A 24,866-nucleotide genomic window follows, 5' to 3' on the forward strand; every position below is an offset into this window, starting at 1 on the left:
TCGTGATCACATGACTCCCTTCTGGATCGGCGTCAATAGGGGTATATGTCAAAGCGGACCTTGGGTTGAACCAAGTAAGCACCCCCCTTGCATTGGATGTAAAACCAGCAGCGTGGATGTGATTGTGTAACCCTCTATAGCGTAGCGTCAGACTGTCGGGCGTAAATGGGTCTCTTGCAATAATGCAATATCAACATTGTGCCTTGAAAGGTATTGGATCACTCGCCGGACCTTTCTGTGGTCATTAAGACCACGAACATTCCAGGTCAATGAAGTAATGGAGGAAGTGTCGTGCGCTTGGTGCGTTCTGGTGGGGGTTGGGGGGCACGGAGGACTAACCTCATTTCTGCTTGTGTGACCTGCCATGTTTAGGGTAGTGTAATATAATGTAGAAAAGTGCCCTGCCCCCTGTAGAAGAACTTGCCTTGTAAATGTCAGCGTCCCCGCCAATAAGACTCTCAGACCCTTCAAACATAAAGTCAAAAACAACCATACTCATGAACAACGGTAGAAAAACATTCTGTTGCCATGCCCAACCCCCCACCCACGCATGTCTAACCTCAACCTGGCCGCGACCCGCAATCCCTCCCCTCCTGTCCCTCCTCTATCCCTGCTTAGATCCATCATCTGTCTCTGGGTGCCCCCCCCGTCTCCCGTCCCCCCCACTGAATTCCCTGCTCGCTCCCTCCCCTCCCCCCCCTCATCTCGATCAGACAACAACCAATCACAAACAAATAACCGAAAACATTGTTACTTAAAGAAGCTTGGTGCACATGCAGGGGCGCAGGTAGCTCGCTCATTGTGAGTCTATAACGATGCTAGTCCAGTGTATCAGCCACCACGCCCTGCCCCACCGCCTCCATATAGGAGAAACTTAGCTCTTGTCGCCGCCTCATTACATAGTGTAAAATAGAACGTGAAAAATAGTAAACATTGGTCATGGTAAACCCCACTAACTAGTAATAGCTAACATCTTCTGCATATCTCCACTGCGAATGTACATATCAACTCTGGATTCCCCGTTGTCGGCCCACACAACTATGACACAATAATCTATACAAGGCTAACTCTATGCATCTATAACATCCCCTGATCCAGGGTAACTCCTGTAGACCCAGGATGAGAACAGCGTTAGTGTGAGGTGTAGTGCGATATTGTCACTCTTGGTGGGGTACCAGCCGCCCCTTGTCCCCCACCCCAATTAGGCCTAAATCTCCTATCATGCATTCACAGTGGGACGCAATCCCGTACAGTCCGTACCACCAGTGTATCGGGCCTTGCCATCTGAGTAGTGGCCAGAGTTCGCATCTGCACTGTTCATTATATTCAAACACCTTACATTTTCTCAGGGTACCGTTTTAGTCCTGGACCTCCATGGATCCCCCAGCAGCTCCGTTCAATCCTCCCTCATCGTCCGCTTCACGTGTGCTTCTTCGCCATCCCTTCATAGCCTTCTGGAGAGCCTTCGGATCCGTAAAAATGGTGGACCTCCCCTGTCTGTTGACCCTGAGTTTGGCGGGGTACAGCATCGCATAATCGACCCCCAGATCACGTAATTGTCTCTTCGTAGGGACGAACTGCCATCTCGCTTCCTGTACCTTGGCAGTAAAATCTGGGAACAGGGAAAGCGAGCTGCCCTCGTAGGTGAGTGGCTGCTTTTCGCGTGCCAATCGCAGTGCGGTGTCGCGGTCCCTGTAGTTGAACAACTTGGCCACCACAGGCTGAGGAGGGGCTCCAGGTTTTGGTCTCGGGCCAAGTGTGCGGTGTGCTCGCTCTATGACAAACCTACTCGAGAAAGCAGTGTCTCCTAGTAATTTTTTGAGCAGCGCCTCCACAAATAGTTCCATATTACCCGTTTGGGTAGTCTCCGGCAGGCCCGTGATGCGGATGTTGCATCTGCGAGATCTTGCCTCCAAATCCTCGGCTTTATCCTGTAGGGTCTGGAGCACCTTACCCAGTTGCTTATTATCCGAATCAAGTGTTGTTTCCGCTTCCTCCACTTCCCCTATGCGGCGCTCTGTCATGTCCAGGCGCTCCGCATGTTTACCCAGTCGTTCCGCCATCCGGTCCATCCTATAAGTGAGGGCGTCATTTTTAGTACCCAGAGAGGCTATTCCACCTTGGAGGTTCTTCTCCATAGCTAGTAAGATACAGCGAAGATCAGGCTCAGCGACCTCCTCAGCACCTGTCTTCTCGGCTCCCTCCTTTGCGGCATCGGGAGGGGGGTCCGGAGTTTAGGATTTTTTGTTGGTGGTGGTCTCGAACGATAGTTTGGGTTGCGTACGATCCGGTCGTCCCATATTTACTGCCAGGCCACCAGGCGTTCTGGCCCTCTACGCACCCGCCGAACCGGCTGCTGTGATAGATGTGCGTAATTATAGTGCTCTTGGTCAACTTATCGCCTACTTGGCTGACGGGAGCTCCCTCCGTGGTGTTACTGCACGATATGATCTCTTCTTGGGGAGTTATACAGGAGCGAACGTGCGGCTCGTTGTCCGTCCAGCTCTTGCTCACCTGTGGCAGCTTCGGCTGTCGCCGTTTGGTTCTACGCGGTCTCCTGCCTCTTGGTCGCTACTCCGCCAATCCTCCGGGCACGCATCGCCGGAGCATGTCCTGTCCGCAGTGCTTGCCTAATGTGCAGGTTCACTCTATAAACAGCCTCAGCGGACGCTGTGTAGTCCACGCGTCCGCAACTTTAGTTGCGTGCCAAAAGTTCCTGTTGCCACCCAGTGCAGTGTGCCGTGGTAATCTGTATCTCCCGGGGCTCTGCTTACCCACTGATTGGGAACGAGAAAGCAAGTTTCTTGACAGGCAGGCCACCCTACTCACAAGATTCTTCAAAGAACACTGCCGGGTTGCATCGGTCTATTCCGCCGGGGGCCCGATGATTGAAAATCAGGCCGCAATGTAGTGCTGTATTCCAGGCTGATCCTCTTCTAGCTGCCCCAGCACTAAATTACAGTCTCTGTGTGCCTGCACTGCTCCTCGTGTCCTTAGGCGCAGGCACCCATCAACCAATAATTCTAGTTGTGCTCCAACAGTATTACGGGGTACCGGAGCGTGCAGTCTGCAAGGTTTCTTCTGCCCCAGTAAGTAGCTTTTGCGTCATGCGTTGGTGGTGCCAGCGCCCCCCCATCTTGGGTCCCAGGTGTCTCTGCAGCGGATGAAGGTACGGGGGGTGCCAACAATGTCCCTCACTTTTATCGATCGTTCCACAGGCCCAATTAAAGCCGGGGCCTCGAGTAGTCAGTCACCCCGGGTTAGGCCTCTGGGCGTGGGGAGAGCAGCTGCCCCGCGCCTCCAGTTCTCTGCCTCCTACCTGCGAGGTGTTGTCTCTCTCCAATCGGGGTAGATCGGAAAACTCAGGCTCCCGGCCGGCGCTGGCTGCAGCTTCCGAGTCTCCCTCCCGGGGCAGGTCCACACCGTAGCGCTGAAGCCCGGGAGTCCCGTAGATGCCGGTCGAGGTCTGGGACGCGATCCAGTGCACAGCGGGAGCTCCATTCAGCGGTCGCAGTCGAGGGGGACAGGTCTGGTTCCCCCAACGGTCCGACGAGTCTGGGTACCGCTTGGGCACCGATACGTCGCCGACAAGGCAGGATAATTTGCAGGATAGATTCGGTTGCGGAGGAGCCGGCGGGTTAAGCAGCCATCTTCTTCGTCGGATAGCTCCACCCCCTCGCTGCAATGCAACATTGTGATTGGTCTGAGCGCCATGGTTCAGCGCTAAGACAGGGACTTGGGGCCTGGGCATGTTCTCCACCCAGAATGTAATACAGCCTGCTTCGAGAGCATGGAAAGTGAGTAAGACTCTTTGGCCGGCCCGAGAGGATGGACCAACGCATCATGCGTACTTGGAGTGGGCAAACCACTCCTCCCCTGTCCTGTTCTGTGAGCAGAGCAGCCCCTCCCGCCCCAGCCACAAAGCAGCAGGGACAAATAAAATGATAATAATATTGAGTTTTCATTTCATTTTTCCTTTAGTTACACTGCTTAAAAGCAGTGAGGAGCAGCACTGGTCAAATTCAAAGCTCATGTGTAGCTGCTTGACTCTGTAGGGCTGGCTCAAAGTTCATCCACGGTTTACGTTGAGTAGTGGTCTGGCTCAGAACTCATTGACATTCTATGTACTTATAACTTTGGAGTATTGATATTTTATGTTGATCTGCCTCTGAGTTCACACATCGTTTGCATTACATATGTGTGCCTCTGAGATCCACCACCACAGCCTCCTTCCCTCTCTGCAGTGCTTAATTTGTGCAGGTGGTGGCCTCCAAATCTCATTTTCGAGCGCAAGAAAGAGAAATGCAGAAAGGGGTGAAAGAAGGAGGACGACAGGAAAAAGTTTCAAAGAGAGAAAACAGGGAAAAAAAGACCTTGAAAGGGAGACACACAGTTAGGAACTGTAGGATGCTGTAGGGAAGAGGGTTGGTGTTGAGTCAAAACTAGACAGATGTAGTATTCACCAAACCCCGGCATTCGGCAGCACCAGCAGTGAGCTCATAAAAACACTTTGGGAACCTGTACTTTTTTTTTTTTTTATTATAAATTAAGCGCTGCCTTCTCACTCTTCTCTGAACCTAGAAGTTTGGCTCAGAGTGTACACACTGCACAGATTCTCTACATCTGGTCCAAAATTCCCAACATTTATAAATTATTTGCAGGTCTGCCTCAGACATCAAACAAATAATAGATACAGTCTGGTTCTCAGGGGTTACAAAGTGTACACTCACGCCACGTCAGGCTTACATACAGTTTGTTTTTTCAGTGTTTTGGACTCGCAGATTTTATATTCTTTGTAATTCTGGTTCAGAGCTTCTGAATCTGAACTGGCTCAGTTTATATTGTGGTTCAGCGCTCATAAACTGCATATTATCTGTATTAGCTCACACATAGTTTATATTTTAGGTAAATAGCGAAAATAAATTACAGGACCCGATGCACAAAGGTAAACTCAAACCAAATGTCAAACTTTACTACTTTTCAGTATTCACAAAGGTAAACTTAGACCAAAAGTCTAACTTTACTAGTAGTAACTCACTTTTGTGAATACCGAAAAGTCGTAAAGTTAGACTTTTGGTTTAAGTTTACCTCTCTGAATACCGAAAAGTAGTGAACTTACTCAAAAGTGTAAATGTACCTTTGTGAATCAAGCCCACATTGTTTGTGTGCTGTTTTGCACAGAGCCCACACATAGATTATGTTCTCTTGAGTCTGACTCAGTGAGATTTAACTGGGATTTCCCACACAGCTTGTTGTAAGTATATGGTTAAAAGCTGTCACCCTTCTTAGGTATGATTTTGTGCTCTCATTCTCAATTTTTAATCTCAGTAGGCCTGACTCAGAGATTACACAGTTAATGTTATCTGTAAGTCTGTCTATAGAGGTTTCTTGTTTCTAAACACTCCATTTGTTCTATTTTAACCATGTTTGAAGTACTTGGAGTTTACTCAACAATATTTTCTTACATTTATTTCCATAGCCAAACCAGATTACTTCGGAAGATAGTATTTTGGTGTCTCGTTATATCAGCCATCCTTTGCTCATCGATGGTAAGTGCATTTTTCTCTCTCCTTTATTCTCCCTTCTTTATTACCCCTACTATCTCTCAGGTACGGCTGGCACCTATCGGAGGTAGGGGGGCGGGGTGGGTGGAGGACACATGAGGTTGGGGCGGAGGGGGCGGGAAAAGCAGCTAAGAAAAATTACATCAAAACTTCGCCTGTCTTTCCTTCGTAGTCCTCCCTCGACAGAGTCGGCCACAGGAAGCACACCCAGGCTCCCGGTCAGCCAATGACAACGCTGCAGCGTTATAATTGGTCTGAGCGCCGTTTTTCGGCGGTCAGACGCTAACTGGAGGCCTGGGCATGTTCTCCACGTAGGCTGCAATGCAGCCTGCATAGAGAACATGTGAAGTGCGCATGACTGTTTTGGGTGGCATGAGAGGGCCGTCCAAGCAGTCATTGCCCCCTATAGAAGGGTGCAACCGCTCCTCCCCTGCCCCCTTAATACATGCTGTGGGTGGAAGTAGGAAACAATAAAATGATAACAGGAGTTATTATCATTTTATTTTCTCTGTCTTCCACTGCAAAAAAGCAGTGGGGCGACGTGCTAGGGGGGGAGACCTTCACTCCCCTAGCATGTCATTGCTCCCCCAGCATCCCTCTGCTCTTTCTAGTGCCCCATCAGTCCCCTAGTGTACCATCACTTCGTTAGCATATGGTCACTTCCTCAGCCTACCTTCAACCCCTAGCATGCCATCGCTCCACCAGCCTTCCTCCCCCATCCTTCCTTCTCTTGTGCATTGTACATCCTTCCCCACGGCATGCCTTCACTCTCCCTGCCTGACATCACTCCTTTAGTGTGTCTGCACACACACTTACTCCAGCGCCCTCATGTCCTCACTCATCCAGCATGGCCTTGCTCGCCCTCCATTGTACCTTCACTCACAAACTGCACCTTCACTCTCCAAGCGTGCCTTCAGAAGCCAAGCACTCCTTAACATCTCCTCATTCAAGAGGAACTCAGCCACCAAGTATCCCCTTGCCCCCCCAAATCCCACTGCATCATTCCTTCATTCCCTCAGTGTGCATTCAAACTTGTATACGTCACTCCCTCAGCATGCCTTCACCCCAACATGCTTTCCCACACCTAGTCGGCCCTCACCGTTCCTGTGTAATGAAATTAATGCAGGTGCCGATTTTGTTTTTTTGGGAAGCCGCCATTATTTCCCCGAATGGTTCCGCCCACTTACACAACCAGTACCCACTGCATGTAATATGCCCAAAGCCAGAAATCAGCGAGTGAGCAAATCCAGCAAGCCCCCTTTCCTCAGGGGGGGAGAGGGGTGTTAATGGCCTACCAAAAGTATGCAAACAGTGCATTTTTACAACCTAAGTTTTAGATAAGCTTGCAAAAAAATCTATGGGCTATGAAAGGGCACTCATGAAGTATTCTGGAACTTTCCTGGCTCAGCTTTGGGAGAGGACAAGAGCTAGAAATGCACCTAGAATAATTATACTGCCCTTCCTTAAAAACAGCTGAGGTAGTCCGAACTGATGTAAAACGTCAGTCACCTTTGAACCTGAACCCATTACATTCATTACTTAAAGTTTGTGTTAATCATGTTTAAACAAATACATCAGCTACATAATGTAAAGCTCGCTGGGCTAGGCTGGATAAACTCAAGAGGCAAAATAGTGCAGACACTTCCCTTGTGCTTTGTAGTGTATTAGGGTAATAATTAAATGATGTAAATATTCTGCTTCATAATTGCAGTGCCCCTCATGGTAGGGTAGCCAGGTGACCCAGCTGCAGTTTAAAAGGTGCCCTGTGATACTGCAGGACAATCACTGCACTGTGCTGTGGGTGACGGAGGCAGCGGACCAGAGAGTAAATTGTTTTTTTTTAATTTGCATTTTTAAAATAACTTGGGGGCATATTAACAAGGGCAATATTGTTGCTTTAGCGGCACTTTTTGCTGCTAAAACGGCGATATTTTCATAAGCCCTATTTACAAGGTGGTGCTAACATGCATTATCACATGTTAGCATCCGTTTTCCAGAGGCCTCACTTTGCATCTCTAATGAGATGTAAAGTGGCCGTCACGGGGCGTACCCCTGACGGACTACCTTGTAACATATCGCTAAATGTACATCGCAATATTTACAAGGTGGCCCACACATTTTAGCAACGTTAGTTTTTGGCGCAAACCGCGGTTTTCGCCAAAAACTAACATCTGCTAAAATGCTGACTTAGCTATACTTACCATTGGGGATGGATTATGCTGATATGACCACAGGGCCGTATCAGCAAGGTTATCGCCATTTTCCTTGGAACATCGCTGATAAACCAGCGATGTTCCATGGAAAACATCGCTATCGCTGGGATAAGTATCGCCATTGCGCTATGCGTTGTTAATACAGCACTAGCATGGCGATAATAATCAGCGATAGCGAGCGATAAACATTTTCACGCTGAGGGTGGCCAGCGATAATTATCGCTGCCACTTGGTAATATGCCCCTAGTTTCCTGCCAATGGAATTTGAAAGCTCACTTGGCCACATCACACGTTAGATTTAATTTACATAAAAATTACAAAAAATATTTGTGTAGAAATTACATTAAAAAAAGTATGTTTCAGAAAAACCTGGCCTTTGGTACGTTCTAAAGTCATCCCATTTCTATTTTGTGAAGGTATTACTCATCTCACACACCACAGCATTGTAAAACAAGAGCGGTTGTATGCTATAATGTGATTAGCTGCATTCTAATTGAGGACTTTTTTCCCCTGGCAAAGAAAATTGTGAAAAGGTCATTCGATGGGCCACAAACGTCCCCAGTGCACAGATACAGCGTAAATTCACGCTGTATCTGTGCACCATCGATATGCACATATACAGCAGGGGCGACCTTAGGCATGTGCAAGCTGTGCACCTGCACAGGGCCGCCAAACCCTAGGGGCCACCACACCAATATATATCCTTGATATAATAATCCTCTGAGGATGGATACATATTTGCGTGGCGGCCCCTGGCAGGAATTTGGTGGCCTCTGCTCTGTTCAACCTTCCTGAGCTCCGGGGGGCTCCGCCCCGCCCCCCTCTTCCGGGGCCCTCTACCTACGCTCCCTGCCCAGGGCCGCCATGAGCCTAGAGCCGCCCCTGTAGAGGGCACTCTTAGCGAGGCTTTATGACATCGGCCTTAGGGGGACGGCGCTCAGGTGGTTCACATCTTTCCTTGAAGGCCGCGGCCAGACGGTCTGGGTCTCCCAGAGCTCCGCCGAGATGCCGCCACTGGGAGTTGGGGTTCCACAGGGTTCTGTGTTGAGCCCCACGTTGTTTAACATCTTTATGTCCCCTTTGGCGGCCGTGGTTGAAGCATATGGGGCCCAGATCGTCTCCTACGCCGACGACACGCAACTCCTCTTCACATGCGGGAAAGACCAGGAGTTTGATGGAGGGAGAATTCGGGATTGCCTTGCATTGGTCTTTGACTGGTTCCAACGGAACAGTCTGAGGGCCAACTCCAGCAAGTCCGAGGTTCTATTCTTTGGTTGCGTCGTCGATCCGGAGTGGCAGCAATGGTGGCCGTCTGACATGAGCCCTCCTGCACAGTCTTCCTTGGTGGCTAAAAATCTGGGTGTCAAGCTGGACAACCAGCTGTCGCTGAGAACATATATCATGGGTCTGGCTGGCACCTGCTATGGAATTTTGAAAATGATCCGTAAATTCCTGCCCCTGCTGTCAGAGGAGCACAGGCGGATCACTGTGCAGGCTCTCGTGGGCTCAAGGCTAGACTATGCTAATGCCCTCTTTCTCGGCCTCCCTGATTACCTAGTTCAGTGCCTACAGGTGGTACAGAACTCTGCCGCCCGGGCTATTTTTGGCCTGCGCAGACGCGCCCGAGCCTCCGGGCTGCTACAGGCGCTACACTGGCTGCTGATCCGGAAGCGGATCCAGTTCAAATCCCTGACTCTGATGCACAAGGCCTTGTTTGGATCAGGGGCTGGATACCTGCGGCGGAGACTGGCCTTCTATCGACCAGTCCGCTCTTTGCGGTGGTCCCGCGGGTGAGGAAGGCCCGCGTGGGAGGGCGTTCTTTCAGCTGCAAAGCTCCCCAGCTGTGGAATTCGCTTCCTCTTTCGCTCCGCAGCACTGCCAATTTGTTCCAGTTTAGGAAGAGCCTGAAGACTTGGCTTTTTAATCTTTAGGCTGTTTTTACTGTTTTCTGTTTTAGTTCTGCTCTTGTTTTCGCTGTGTTGTGTTATTTTTACTCTGAGTTGCAGGTGGAAAGCGCCGGGACACTCTTTTCGAGTAGCCGTGCGCTATATAAAAGCGTTATAACATAACATAACATAACCTGTATACAGCGTCAAATGACGCTGTGTATGTGCACAGTGGATGCTTGTGGCTGTAAGTGAGAGTTTCTTGAACTGCTCTGGCACGAGCAGAGTAGTGCTGTTTGTAATCCGGATCACATGTGTACGTGGGCTTCACCTGAAGGTTCCAATTAGAATGTGGACCATAACAATGGGAAAGAACGGGAGAGGTAAGGGAGCTAGACAAAGACGGAGGGAATGTACCATTGTGATTACAAAAGAAGGTTCTTAAGCTGTCAGTGGTTGTAGGTGATGGACACTGGCACTCACTTTTGGGGCCAAGACTTACTTTTCCTCACCAAACTTTGACCAGAGCAAGAGAGAAAGCAAATGAGCATTGGCATAGCCAATAGGTCTCACTTTTATAACCCTATAAGTATTTAGTTATGCAGCAGAATATCCTTGGTGCAACAACACCCAACTGTTGCATGGCTAAACAGTTACAAAGTCCCAAATGCGAGACCTATTGGCTATGCCAATGCTTGTTTTTTTGTTTGTTAATGGATTACAACGTTGCAACCTTATTGGTGGGTAGAGGAAGCATACTTTTGGCTTTATTACACTGCAATGATATGATGCATTCGCACAAAAAACACGCATATAATAAAAAATAAACTTGTGAAAAAAAGCTTGTACTATAGACGTCTTCAGCACAGCGGGTACTTCACAGTACCCTGCGGTCTGGAGACACAGGCACTCCTACGACCACAATATATAAATTATATGACTTGCCTGCTGGGGACAACAGCTCTGCCGTTTGGTAATCTAGATTTTTTCAAGCAACTGTTCTGAAAACACTTCTATTCAAAATAATTACAGGGGGGAAAAAATCATTTACGAACAGCCTGGGTGAAATCTGGGTTAATTTTACTCTTCAAAATTATAGTTTATGACATTTTGTAACTAGCAAGCATCTAATCACCTAGAAGAAGCAGAGCCCATGTTAACTGTATATGCAGAACCTTAGTCATGGCGAGTTTTACCCCTTGCAATGAAATTAGAGGCTGCACATATTGATCAAACTTTCGGTGTGAAAAGGCCACTTTACTGTTTTGCGCACCCACAAATGAAGTAACTTTTACACGAAGTACTGTGCATAACAACGAGCAGCATATAAATGTATCTACGTTTGGGCGTCGTCAATCATGTTTATTTTTTTATTTGTGTAACGCACTCTGTAATAATACTCTACTGTGTGTCTGGCCGCAGTTTTTCATGTTAGGAACGAGATAGTGGGAGATAAACGCCCTTAGCTTTTCTAGCAGAAACATCTGCTCCAGAGGCCATGGGAGGAAATGAGATCCGGTGGGCTTTATTTGATTTGCAACAGGCTCTTCGTATCTCGCCAGCCTCTCTCGAAGCAGGCTACCTCGTAATCAGCGCCCTCTGAGGTTGTCTGGACAATGAGTATTTTTGGAACATTGTTTTAGTCTGAGGGTGAGAGTGAGACGCTTGAAGATCTGGGATGTGTGAGGGCAAGAACAACAGAGAAAGAAACCGAGAAAGAAAAGGCCTGCACAGGAACCCAAAATGAGGGTGAGAGTGAGACGCTTGTAGATCTGGGATGTGTGAGGGCAAGAGCAACAGAGGAAGAAACTGAGAAAGAAAAGGCCTGAACATGAACCCAAAATAGCACAGGCCAGCATGTAAACAAGCATTGGCTGCGCGGCCGTAAAAGTAACTGCCACGCAGCCGTGAAAGTGATTACTATCAAAGCGAAAGACATGCGGCCGAGTGGTGCTAATGACCTGTGGCAGATGCCGGCTGCGCTCGTGAACGCAAGCGCTAGGCCAGCAAGTAGCACTTTGAAAACTCACTTACTAAAGTCTCTCCGGGCAGCCCATGCGCTGGCTCAGCGAGACCTAAAAAGGGAGAAAAGAAAGAGATTTAAAAAAAGAGTGACAAACAGAAAAAGTAGAAATCAGATAGAACCTAAGAGAATGAAATAGAGACAGGAAGTGTTGAGTGGTCTAAGAAGGCGGCATGAGGCGGAAATATATTCACATACTGACAGACATGGTAGTCAACAACCCTGGCATTCGGCAGCTGGTTATGAAATACTTGAAGACTCATATTTTTTTTTACACAAATTAAGCTCTGCCATGTACAATCCAAAATACCATTAGGATCTTAGCTAAGTGCTTGCCACTTGGGAGGTGTGCTATATTTAGTGCACCCCCTGATGACCGTTGCTAATGAGTAAGGAGGGTCCAAATGTCTGTCATCATTAAATGGCCCCACAAGGGGTTTCTATCATAGAGTGCACCATGCACATGGGGCAGCATGGATTTTGCTATTTGTAGAAGCCCTCTGACGTAGGCCTCAGGGTCATCCCAAGGGAGGTTTTTGCATTTGTCAAACACAGCTTGAGCCCCACCCTTTTTAATCTCTATGTAACACCGATAGCAGAGATCACTGAAAGGTTTGGGGTTCAAGTTGTAACCTATGCTGATGACACCCAACTTGTGGTGTCTCTTGCTCAACCTGACAGGGCTGCAGCCAATAACTTCTCGCTGGGCTTACAAGCTACAGCAGCCTGGATGGCCAATAATTGCTTGAAATTAAACGGAAGCAAGACTGAGGTGCTGGTGGTGGGGAACGCACCATCTGTGTGGACATCGGCATGGTGGCCGCAGGTATTGGGGCCTCTACCCTCTCCCAGCGATCAAGTCAGGAATTTGGGTATCTGGCTAGATAGCAAAATCTCCTTCGAGTACCACACCAGACGTGTGACAGGACAATGCTTCGGTATCCTTAGAAATATGCGGAAAACACTTGACCTACTCCCGACTTCGGCCAGGAAAAACCTGGTTTATTACCTTCAGGTTGGATTATGGGAACGTCCTGGACCTGGGAGCTAATGTTAGATGTATCACCAGGCTACAGCGCAAACAGAATGTGGCTGCTCATATGATCTTGATGTTGCCCAAAAGAGCGTCGGCAAAGAAAGCCCTGGAATCTCTTCATTGGCTGCCGATTAAAGAACGGTTGCTCTATAAAACCTTGCTGATTAGCCATCGTATCATGCAGGGGAAGGGGCCATCTTATCTTTTGGAATTGCTGAGCCCGTATATCCCTGGGCGTGAGTTGAGATCTTCCGGGAAAGGGCTGATAAAGGTTCCTAGGTTTAGAAGAGCTCGAATGGGAGGGCGCTCCTTCCGAGTTCAAGCGGCTGAACAATGGAACAGACTCCCACCCGAAATACGAGCAGAGACTTCGGAACGTATTTTCCGGAAACAACTGAAAACCCACCTCTTCCCTCGGGCGGGAGAGTGAGGAGGTCCGCATCTGAGGAGCTGGAGGGGAGATATGCATGACTAACTGTAGCTAGCCACATCACAGCGTGGGGACACACTAATCTCAGTGTAACCAGGCGCTTTATAAAATTTATTATTATTACAGACTATCCGATTACAATTCCGCCTGCCTTCAGTGCCTTCTCTGGCATGGTCAACCCAGCTGCCCTGTATTTCCAAAATAAATAAATGGAGTCCTGTTGCGGTGAATGTCATCCGTTGCTCGAGTTCAAAGCAGCTGACGTGCTGCATTAGGGCAGATGCCTCCATCATTGATTGTACGCTCAGATGCTGTTGAGATGAATGCCTGTTCCTCAGGGGCTTCCTTACTTTGGATGTCCACTGGCGGACCTTTTTCTCTAAGCAAGTCAGTCTGTAGTAGATGCCCACCATACAGAAGTATTGTTACTTGCCGATAATACTCCCTTTCCAAGAGGCACCTATGAATTCTCTTAGGTCGAAGGGTGTATAACAAGGAGAGCATGAAACTGGCTATGAAATCTACCCAGATATGTTGCTAAATCAAGGGAAGCTCTAACCTTACCAGACTGGGTGGTAGTACACATGGGGTAAGAGGTGGTGGGGGCCACAGTACTGATTCACTGCATGTGTCTGATCACAAAGACAGACAGAGTCACACTCCCAGCACTAGGTGAATGCCCACACCTCGACTTTGAAGGATGTTAGTAGGTGCCCTGGCGTACTCAGAGCAGAAGGTAAAGGTGAGAACTGATAGAGCAGAAGGTTGTGGGTCAGATGATGAGGCATAGGGTACATCAAAATTCAGGGGATCACAGTAGGAGGTGTTAGGGGTCACTACAGTGAATTGAGATGCTTCGCTTAAAGCTCCAGTTCACTGCAGGAGTCAGGGTGGTTACAGAACAGAGGTAAGGTGTCAAAGCTATTTACTTATTTATTTTTTTTGAACGTTTCTTATAAGTGCAAACAAAGGCCACGAGGGCATAAAAGCGCCTCACATTTATACAGTTTGAGCTTAAATTGTATACAAGCGACACAGTATCGCATGTTCTAAAACCATAATGATAGTACAGCTCCACCTTACATTGTCGACACATATTGTGCTTTTCGACATAGGATGAAAATAATAAATATTGACTCTTTATAAAAGGGAGTGCCTTGGTTAAGAACTGTTTGCTTGGATAAACACTAGTAAATTAAATTACAAATATTAAGTGTCCTCTTTCTAAAAACTGTGCTTTAGACCAGGTGTATTTGCTTAGAAAAGTTAGGCCATGGGATCATTGCAAGTACTGGAGCATGTGCTAAGTAAAGAAGAGCTTAGGGAACACTTAAGGAAATGGAGTCAAGCTGTCTGATGATCACTAGAAGGGAGTTCCATATATTGGGTGCATGAGAAGAAACGGACTGTGGATGTGCTTTCTAAAAGCATTTTCACTGAAGACGAAGGTCCGTTTTGCTTTTCCCCCTATGTGAACCACAAGTGGTGGTCAGTTTCTGCGAGGTACTCAGGTGTATTCTGGTACACAGCCCTGTGGATTAAACAGGCGTTTAAGAAATACATGTTGCCTCAATTGGAGACATTTTAAATTAGGAGAGAAGCAGCGTGATTTGGTCATATTTCCCATCAGGGGTAGCACGTGCAATATAAATGCAACCCTTTTCCCCTTTCTATCCCTCCACTATACTTATCAATCCAAATAACTGACTAACATATCCACCAGTCAAATTACTTTCAGATTTCACTATACTAATTCACCACTAATGCTTTATGGGTTCCGGAGTAGCGTGCTACTCACCGAAAAAGCGCTTCAACACCCCATCAAGGGTAGCAAGCGCTATATAAATGCAAACCTTTTTCCCTCTTCTATCCAGCCACTCTTTCTCGTTCCAAATAACTGACTAACATGTCCACCACTCAAATTACTTTCATATCTCCCTATACTAATTCACCACTAATTCTTTATAGGTTCTGGAGTAGCGTGCTACTCGCCCAAAAAGTGCTTCAATGCCTTGTCAGAGGTAGTAGGCACTATATAAATGCAATTACAATACAATACAATATTTGCAAGAGTTTAACACTGGCCTGGCAGCAGCATGCAAGATTAACTTTAGAGGTGCAGGACTTTTAATTGGTAGCCTTGTGAAGAGAGCATTTCCATAATCAAGACAGGAAAAGGTGACATGTCGCAAAGCAGTTTTAAAGTAATTTCATGGAATGAAAGGTTTGCAGCTTCAGATAAGTATGACTTAGACAAAGGCTCCTTTGGTTAGATTTTGATGCAGAGGTTTGGTTTCTCCTTTAATATGGTGCCTTTTTAACAATTTGCTACTGATACCCAAAGTAGTTTCACATTTACCCAATTTTCATTCAGCTGGAAGTCGAGTATTGGAGAGAGTAACAGAAATTGAGTTTTTAATTCATTTAGTATTAGGTGTCAATCTTTTAAAGATATGTGAGTGTTGGATATGCAGGAAGATAAGACTGTGTGATAAGCATCTGCTGAGAGGCTAAGGTATAACTGTGTATCATCAGTAGGGATGGTCCCGAATTCTCATATAGGCAAAGGCGTCATCCAAGGGGTTCAATATAAATATTCAAAACTAAGGGTGCCGATAATGACACCACAGGTCACAGGCATCTATTCAGAGGGAGGCTCTTGAGTTTTAATCCATTAATGTCGGTCTGCAAGATAGGATTCAAAGCATTTTAGAACTGTACCATTTATTCTGAGCCTTTCTTTCAGATTGTAATTGATAATCTGTTATGGTTAATTGCATTAGAGACTGAGGACAAGTCTAAAACAATCAGTAGGCGGCTGTCACTATTGTCAAATATTGTTGTAGTGATACCTAGCCCTCCTAATATTGATTTTTCCGTTATTCGTGCCGCATGGAAACCTGATTGAAAATAGCTGATCAATGTGTTTCCTTACAGATAGTTCTTGAGCTGGGATTCAGCCCAGGTCTCGGTGATTTTCATAGAAAAAGGTAACCCTGTGGTAGGATGAAAATTCTCAAGGCAGACTGGGTCAGCAGAACTTTTTTTCAGCAAGACAGGCCCACAGCTATATTCTAATGATGAACTGATAATTTAAGGCAGATTAGAAATAGAGCTTGGCTGATGTATTTGGCCAGATGAGGTGATGTACAGTCAACTGCATAGCTTGTGGCAATCGTTTTCTTATAGGTGAAGTAACTCCTCCATAACTAAGTTGAAATATGAAATAGGAACATGAGGAACATGAGGTATTTATATTCTTGGAGATAGGTATGTCATTGGTCTCTAAGTTGTAACAGGAATACAATTCCTTCCTGTTCAAATTCATTTTTTTGTTTCGAATTTGGCAAACTCATCCAATTGCACTGCCTCACTTTCAGACTTAGTTGTTGTGGTGCAAGGGCTCTTTCACCATATCAAAGAGTTATGTCAGTCTGTTTTTAACCTCAGATTGGTTGTTGCTGAAGTAGTTAACATCAGCCAAGATGATAATTTGGATTTTAAGGTTTGTCTGTTGAAGGCCAATGTGGTTTTAATCCACTTTCATTCAATACCGCACACTTTTCTTCCTTCATTGTTAAGCTTATCAGTGTATCAGGTTGCAGATTTGTTCGTCCTGTTATCTTTTAGAGTTACAGGAGTCTGCTTCTCAAGAGAGAAAGATGGCAGATCATTCTACCACGGGAGGAGTGAAGTGGTAGGAGCAATTTAAGCAAAGTCTTCTTAGATGTGAAGGCGATGTTTTCCTGTTGTTCAAATATTCTCCTGTAGGTTATCAACAGTTAGGTTCTGAAAATCTTTGACCCAGGTTTTTGATGAGATGTAGACTTACATCTGATGGGTAATAGACAATGTGAAGTTGAAAGCCTTTTTGAGTATGGACCTCTATTTGTAGTCTTCGGCGTGCCGACAACAACGACGGACTATGCTGTTCTTACTATATCGTCTGCTCTATTGGCGGCCATATTGTCATTCTAAACCGAAACTGACCGAATGCAATAACCTTTCATACCCACGTAAGAGTGTCCAACTTGTCTCCTAATAACACCTTCAGTGTTCATTAACTTCTGATGCCCCAGACGTTCCTGCTTGCAAAGAAGTCATGTGTCTCAAACCGGGGAATATCGTAATCCTTAGGTTACAAACATGAGTCTAAATAACGATGAACAACCCTCAACATTTTTACATGAATGCACGTCTACATCAGTATACACGAAAACAGAGACTGTTGAAATTCAATTTGTTGCAGCCATGGTTACAAATAACAATAATCCACTGTTGTCACTGTACATGCATGTGTTAATACGAATCTCCTGAGCCCCAGAACTCTCAATCACAAGTTGGACATGAGTTGTTTTTTATAATGTACTAGTAGCGCTGGTCCTGGCAAACACTATGATCCAATTATATTCCTATAAGTGTGCTGTTTCCTTCGGCACACACACAAGAAAGCACTTAACCCACTAAACATCTCCAATATGTCCACATAACATCACACTATGTCAAGCTGTGTTTGGATGATAATGTGAACCGAATATTATGGGGCCAGGGCAGTTCAGGCTAATCCACCACCTCTCGTTCCCAGAGGGGTACACAGTGAATGACGGGATCAACCAAGAGGGTTGTGCGATGGGGTACGCTTCCTTTGAGGTTGCTTCAGAGATAGTACACACCATGGGGTGAGGAGCCCTGATGGCAAAAGCAAACATTGAATCTGTGTTCAGATTGCTTCTGGTACATTTAGAAATCTGTCTTCTCATGGGTTTAAAATTTGAGGGGAACAGATATTAAGACAAAGCCTTACCCAGGCAGTGACCCATATTATGTGCTCATTTTGAGCATTTCAGCATCTTCCTACTCGATTCACGGGTTCACACTCTGCGACTCTGGGCAATAGCTTGCTTAATTTCCACAACGGCCCCTCCCGGCGGGATGCCTGGCTTTCACCTTGCGAATACCCTGCCGGGGTTATCTCACAGGGGAATACCAGGGCGGGTTCCCTAAGCAAGCGCTTAGAAACCGGTCGGTGATTTGCGCTATATAAATTCCTGTACATTTACATTCCTAGAGTGGACCCCACATAAGAGCTACCTGAAAGGAGGAAAGCAGCACTGTTTGTACGATTTCCTGTGTGTAGGGAGGCCCGGGGGATCAGAGTGTGAGGAGTTTCTGGGATTCTCACAGCACCTAGCAGCGGAGTTGGGCATCCCTCTGGCCACAGACAAAACAGTAGGCCCATCGACAAAGTTGGTGTTCTTGGGCATCGAGCTAGATTCAACAGCAGGCACATCCCTCATGCCAGAAGATATGGTGCAGAATATGAGAGAATACATCAAGGCACTAATGGGAAAGAAGGAGGCAACACTCGGAAAGCTCCAGGAGCTTCACAGCATGTGTTATCCCAGCAGAGAGAGTGTTTGCAAGAAGGTGCATGCATTTGACAAGGGGGTCGCAGAAAGAAAACCACCACCTGAGATTAGGGGCAGGGGTGAAGCAGAGCCTCAGAATGTGGTTGACATTTCTTGACGAATTCAATGAGATCCCCATCTGGAGAAAGGCTTCGGTGTCTTACAGGCAGAAAGACCTGTCCACAGACGCATCCGGCAATTGTGGGTTTTGTGGCTAGCCTTAAGAGCAGATGGTATGTGAAGAGATGACCTCAAGGGTGGGTTAGGGCAGGCCTCACCAGGACCATTACACTCTTGGAATTGTTTACCATAGTAGTGGCACTATATGGATGGCAGGAGCAGCTAAGGTACATGAAGCTGACCCTTTGGTAAGACAACCAGGCAGTGGTACACACCATTAACATACGGCTACGCACAGGGCAGTTGGAAGTGCTGCTGTGGAGGTCCAAAACAGACCAGCTGGCAAAGGGGGTCACGGTACAACTTCTGTGCATCTCTGACCACAGTGGAGAAGTGTGGCTCAAATGGTTAGAGCGGCAGACCCTGATGCTGAGGTCTGGTCCGGGACCAGGAATCAATACCCGCCTCGGCAGGTCTTGGGCTCAATTTCCTCGGACCTGATAATTCTCGCCTCAGTGACTATTCTAATCATGGGTCCCACTCTGCAACTCTGGGCAATAGCTTGCTTAATCTCCACAACGGCCCCAACAGCGCTGGGATGCCTGGCTTCACCTTGGGGGTGCCCAGGAGTGGACATTCCACAGGGAAAAACCAGGAAGGGTTCCTAAACGGTATACCGCCGGGACACCTCCGTTGGAGGTAGCTGTGCGCTTTACAAATGGCATTTACATTTTTTACATGTACTACACCTTCTGCCCAGTGTGCTGTCTCAGCAGATACTTGGTGCAGAGGCCCAGGAGAGAAGGGATTCTGTTCAAGCACTACAGCTGGGAATGCCTGAGTGCGTTTCAGTTCAAGGTAGTTCTAAAGAAGACACTGACCTGGCCAGGGCTGCCAACTACTCATTTTGACATACACTCGTTCTGCATAGGGGTGGCAAATTCGGCTGCACGCTTCGGAGTTTTGGCAGATGGGATCAAGGCAGTGGGGAGCTGGTGCTCCGCCACCTATAAAAGCTATGTGATGGTACAGCAACCGGACCATAAATTGAGCAGGAAAGAGCCCCCCACCCCTTTCAACAACAGACGCACCCCCTGCAAAAAAGCAAATCATACAGCGGAGACAAGAAAGAGGTGTGCAAGCCTAATATTTCTGCTCTTGCCTTAAAACAGGTACTGAGCGCAAGACAGTATGGGTGGTCAGACACTTTCTTCCTCCGGATCCAAGCCTAGTGGAGACAAGGTGGGGCAACAATGGACGAATACTCACACCAGACAAACATCAAGTAGTTCAGGCAGTCAGGAATGTGATGGGAGCAGCTGGGGGCTACCCTCCAGGAGTTGCACTCCATCCTGGCACGCAAGCCGGCTATATTGATAATACACTTGGGGGGGGGGACAACTTGGCACACCTGGCAGAAAGGAGCTCCTAGCTCACATCAGGAGAGATTTAACAGAGGCATCAAGATTGTTCGCCAGCACTGCACTGGTCTGGTTGCAGATCATACTGAGGCAAAAATGTAGAGGTGCTTTTTATACAGGGGTCCTGGATATGTTGGGAAAGAAATTGAACACAGGAGTGAAAAATACGGCATTGAAAACAGGTATGACCGCTTCAGACACAGCCTCATCAATCTGCAGAGACTTGAATACTTTCACAGCACCAGGGTACACCTTTCACAGAGGGGACAGAGGTCTTCTGGCCCAATCTATGGGGAGCCATGAGACTAGCAGGCTGCAGATGAGGAGACTGAAATCTTGGAGGGAGCCTCCTTTGGGCTGGAACCTGCAGGCGAAATGTCGGTAAAGGAGATGAGGACAAGGATGATAGGTAGGCCACACCGACACGGCAGGGTTGCAGGCCAGGCAGATTACCTTGGGATGCCTTATAGCAAGGTGAAACAGTCGGAGGAGGGTTTTACATGAAGCACAGTGCTCACAGCCCAGTTCTGCTAGAGGGCAGGACGCAACAAATGGTCAAAGGTAGTGAGGTAAGCCTACAAGGGTTAAACTGAGTACCACCCTCCACATAAAAGGATAATGCCAGCTCAAAGACTAATTGTCCTCACAAACTGTCAGAATGATTTATAGCATGTAGATGTGTGACTGGCAGGATTTGGCATATGATACATTAAGTTGATTTATGGTTTGTACAAATTTAGCATACATCATAAAATGTCAGCAGTGGTTTATGATGACCTGTTGTGAGGGATTTATGGACCCTAATAAAGTACATGGAGGGGGCACATGCTGTAAATCATTGCTTAATAAACTGCAGCCAATTACATCCAACCTACCAAAAGAATTATGTGTATCATTAACCGGGAGTGGTGTGCGTGCAGGTGTTTACAGCAGGAGATGGGCAGATGTTACAGTCTGGTGTTTGTAAAGTGAGGCGAAACTCAGAGCAGTCCTCTTTGTAAATGTTTCTCAATCAAGTTTGGTGTTTTTTTCTCTTTCAGACTTCAAGTTTGATGTGCGCCTGTATGTTCTAGTGACTTCATATGACCCTCTGGTTATCTACCTGTATGAAGAAGGCCTTGCAAGGTAAGAAACTGTGCTCCTGAAAGATCAGGGACTGGGCCTCGCATAGGTCTTAGAAATGGAATCAACTAGCAGCATTAATCTTGATGAAATGTTTCTGGATCATACTCTTATCTTCAATCTTATTCCCATCTCCTTTTTACCCCCGCGCCCCCCCCCCCGCCCCTTCATGCGGGGACCCATGCAATCATTCTCTCCTGGTGGTTACTCTATTTGCATTGCTGAGTGACATGTCTGTGCTGTTCTGCAGCACACAGGCTACCTCACGAGCCCAATTACAGCAATTAGTGGGCTTTGATCTTGAGAGTGGTTGAGAGCCTTTGTTCTAGGCCGTGAAACCACATGGGAGCCAACTGCCCTGCGCAGGTCTGCTGTGTGACCCTGGCAAGTCTGCTACATCCAGTGAGGGACCTGCAGCCCCTGAGAGTGCCTGAAAAGAAGAGGGGCTATCTCTGCACACCCTGTCAGAGCCCAAGCATATGTATGCCCCCAGCACCCTGGAATAGGAGGACACCACAGTGAGGCCTAGCACCCACAGGCCACAGAGAAAGGAACCCGACTGTGCCTTCGTCACCCTCGGCCAGGAGGCTACTACCACGCCCAGGAGGTAGGCAGTGCACGTGCCGCAAGGAGTGACTGCGACAGCGCTAAGATGGCGTCAATCCCGGCCATTGAGCCCATTGAGCCCTTTTTCCCTCGCCCCGCAGTGGAGGGACTGGACTGACCGTCTTCAAATTTACTTTGAAGGGGCGGGCATAGCCCGGGACAGACGCAGAGCCCTGCTCCTCTATCTAGGAGGCAAGGACATCCACCGCATTTACAAAACCCTGGTTGAGGCCACACCGAAAATGGATGTGATGCTGCCCAACGCCCTAAATGTGCACTTCGAGACAATGGCGAACAGGGACTATGAAAGATTCATGTTTTGCCAGGCCAAGCAAGAAGTGGAGGAGTCGTTAGACTCATTCCACGGGCGTTTGAAAGAACTGGCCAGCACGTGCGGATTTCGAGATGAACAGGAAGAACTCCGAGGTCAGATAATACAAGGGTGCTACTCATCCAAACTCAGGGTGAACATCCTTCAGGGGGACGGCAAGTCTCTAGCGGACATCCTCACCCTGGGCCGGTCAAAAGAACTGTTGCAAGCCAGAGCATCCCACATGAAAGCGGCCCTCCACCGACCCATCAAGACGGAACAAGTCAACGCAGTGGAAAAGGCGAACGTGGTGAGGCCCAAAGCGTGCCAAAACTCAGGGGAAAGACAGTAAGACAAGAGAAAGGAATGCGGCTACTGCGGAGGCACTCCCCATCGCATGCAAGACTGCCCAGCGAGAGGGAAGAAGTGCAGTGCTTGCGGATGGATGAACCACTTCGCAGCAGTATACCGTTCAGCAAAATCTCGGAAAGAAGCAGCACAGACAGTGGCTGAAGCGCATGACAGTGAGGACATGGACGATGACGCGGTAGACAACCCGGTCCACTATGTATTAGCAGTAGACCAACCATGAAGGTAGAGACGACGACTTCCAAGGTGCAGAATCAAGATCCACCACAAGGATGTGAGAGCCACCATAGACACTGGGGCCTCGATCGAACTAATGGCTGCCAATGTGTATAATCAAATAAGTCCACACCCGCCAAGGATCAGGGTATTTGCATACGGACAGAAGACACCCATCCCGCTCCTGGGATGTTTCACGACTGAGCTGAAACACCGGAACCTCAAGATCCCTACCACAGTGTACGTGACCAAGGAAGGAAGCGGAATGCTGATAAGCAGACAATCAGCAGAAGAGCTGAAGCTAATATCATTCGCCATGGCGGTACAAGAGGAGGAACTGGAGGCCATCATGGAGGAGTTCGAAGACGTCTTCAAAGGCATTGGATGCCTGAAAGGGAAAGAAGTCCCTCTCCACATAGACCCATCAGTCCAACCGGTGGCGCTGAGGCACAGGTGTATTGCATTCCACTTGTAGAAGAAGGTCGAAGAAGAGCTAGAAGCACTGAAGAAGCAAGGGATTATAGAGGTCAGTGGACCCACCCCATGGGTGTCCCCTATCGAGGTGGCATGGAAACCGAAACAGCCAGGACTGCGTTGCATGCGCCTCCCAAACGCCGCAGTGAAAATGGAACGTCACCTAACCCCCACCATCTGTGACATCTTGGGAGACCTGAACGGCGCAAAGTGATATTCGAAGATGGACCTACGGTCTAGCTATCGCCAACTGCCACTACACCCGGACTCTCAATACATCACCACCTTCTCTACGCACGTTGGTTTCAGGAGATACCGACGCCTCAATTTCAGGATCTTGAGTGCCGCGGAGGTGTTACAAAACACCATCTGTGAACTCTTCAGCGGGCTCCCGGGGGTCTTGAACGTAAGCGACGACCTACTAATATATGCATCGGCGATGGAAGATCACCACCGTAGACTTCGCGGGGTTCTCCAGAGGATCAAAGAGTCCGGACTGACCCTACACAAAGAAAAGTGCCAGTTCTTAAAGAACAAGATCAGCTTCTTTGGCTACACATTCTCCGACAAAGGAGTGGCCCCGGACCCCGACAAGATGCGGGACGTCCAGGAAGCCCCAGCACCCTCCAACATCTCGGAAATAAGGAGTTTTCTAGGGATGGTGAACTTCTGCGGGCGGTTTGTCCCGGACTTATCCATCCTCACAAAGCCCCTCAGGGAACTGACTAAATTCACCACCACGTGGCAGTGGGGCCCCGACCAGGAACAAGCCTTCACTGATACCAAAGCAGCCCTGTCGGCAGACACTACACTGTCATACTTCGACCCGGCCCGGTCCACCAACGACGCTGTTGATGCCAGCCCATATGGGCTAGGAGCCGTGCTCACGCAGTTACAAGGAAATGGAGAGTGGGCCCTGATCGCATATGCGAGCCGCTCCCTGACAGACACAGAACAGAGCAGCTCGCAGATAGAACAAGAAGCGATCGCCATCCACTGGGCCTGTCGGCACTTCCACGTCGATGTGTACGGCCATCCATTCACAGTGTCCACCGACCATAAACCCGTCATCCCCCTGTTTTAAGGGTCAGCATCCAAGCCTCCCCCAAGGATTGAAAAGTGTATCCTTCAGCTACAGGTATGAGGTATGACTATCAAGTAGAGTAAAAGCCAGGCTCATCCAATCCGGCGGACTACTTTTTGAGGCATCCTATGGCCGCCAACAAAGCAGAAGAAGAGGATGCCGAAGACACTGAAGAATATGTCCGGCTCGTATCGGAAAGATCCCATGAGTCTTGAAACTATTTTAGAAGCCACCCACTGATAAATGCCTGCAACTAGCCATAATAGCAGTCCAAGCGAATGACTGGCGCCCCATTCATTTCACTATGTCCAGACGGACGCCGCAAGCAAAGACTGTCCTGGAGTCATTTGTGTGGGCCAAAGATGAACTGTTGGTCGACAGCAGGGGCTGCTTACTCAGAGGCCCGGGACTGGTGATCCCATCAAGCCTTCCTCAACAAGCCGCGGATCTTGCACACAGGGGCCATCCCAAGGTGTGATTCCCGGGGATGGACCTAATGGTTGAACAGACGGTCAGAACTTGCTCATGGTGCCAGGCGTCAGGCCAACCAGATCACCCTCACCCAGTCATCACGAAGAGAACCC

At 48.0% G+C, this 24,866-nt stretch overlaps 1 protein-coding gene across 5 annotated transcripts in view; it reads left to right on the forward strand.

The window, feature by feature from the left end:
* The window catches only part of TTLL5 (tubulin tyrosine ligase like 5), a 1,386,223-nt gene that overhangs the window by 211,066 nt on the left and 1,150,291 nt on the right, over positions 1-24,866 (forward strand). For all 5 annotated transcript variants that reach the window (XM_086937525.1, XM_086937527.1, XM_086937530.1 and 2 more), the window contains 2 exons: positions 5,480-5,549; positions 21,142-21,226. In XM_086937525.1, coding sequence (XP_086793651.1) covers positions 5,480-5,549; positions 21,142-21,226 — 155 coding nt within the window. The remainder of the gene's footprint in view (positions 1-5,479; positions 5,550-21,141; positions 21,227-24,866) is intronic.

Source organism: Lissotriton vulgaris, chromosome 9 (genome assembly GCF_964263255.1).
Source record: "Lissotriton vulgaris chromosome 9, aLisVul1.2, whole genome shotgun sequence".
Lineage (NCBI taxonomy): Eukaryota > Metazoa > Chordata > Amphibia > Caudata > Salamandridae > Lissotriton > Lissotriton vulgaris.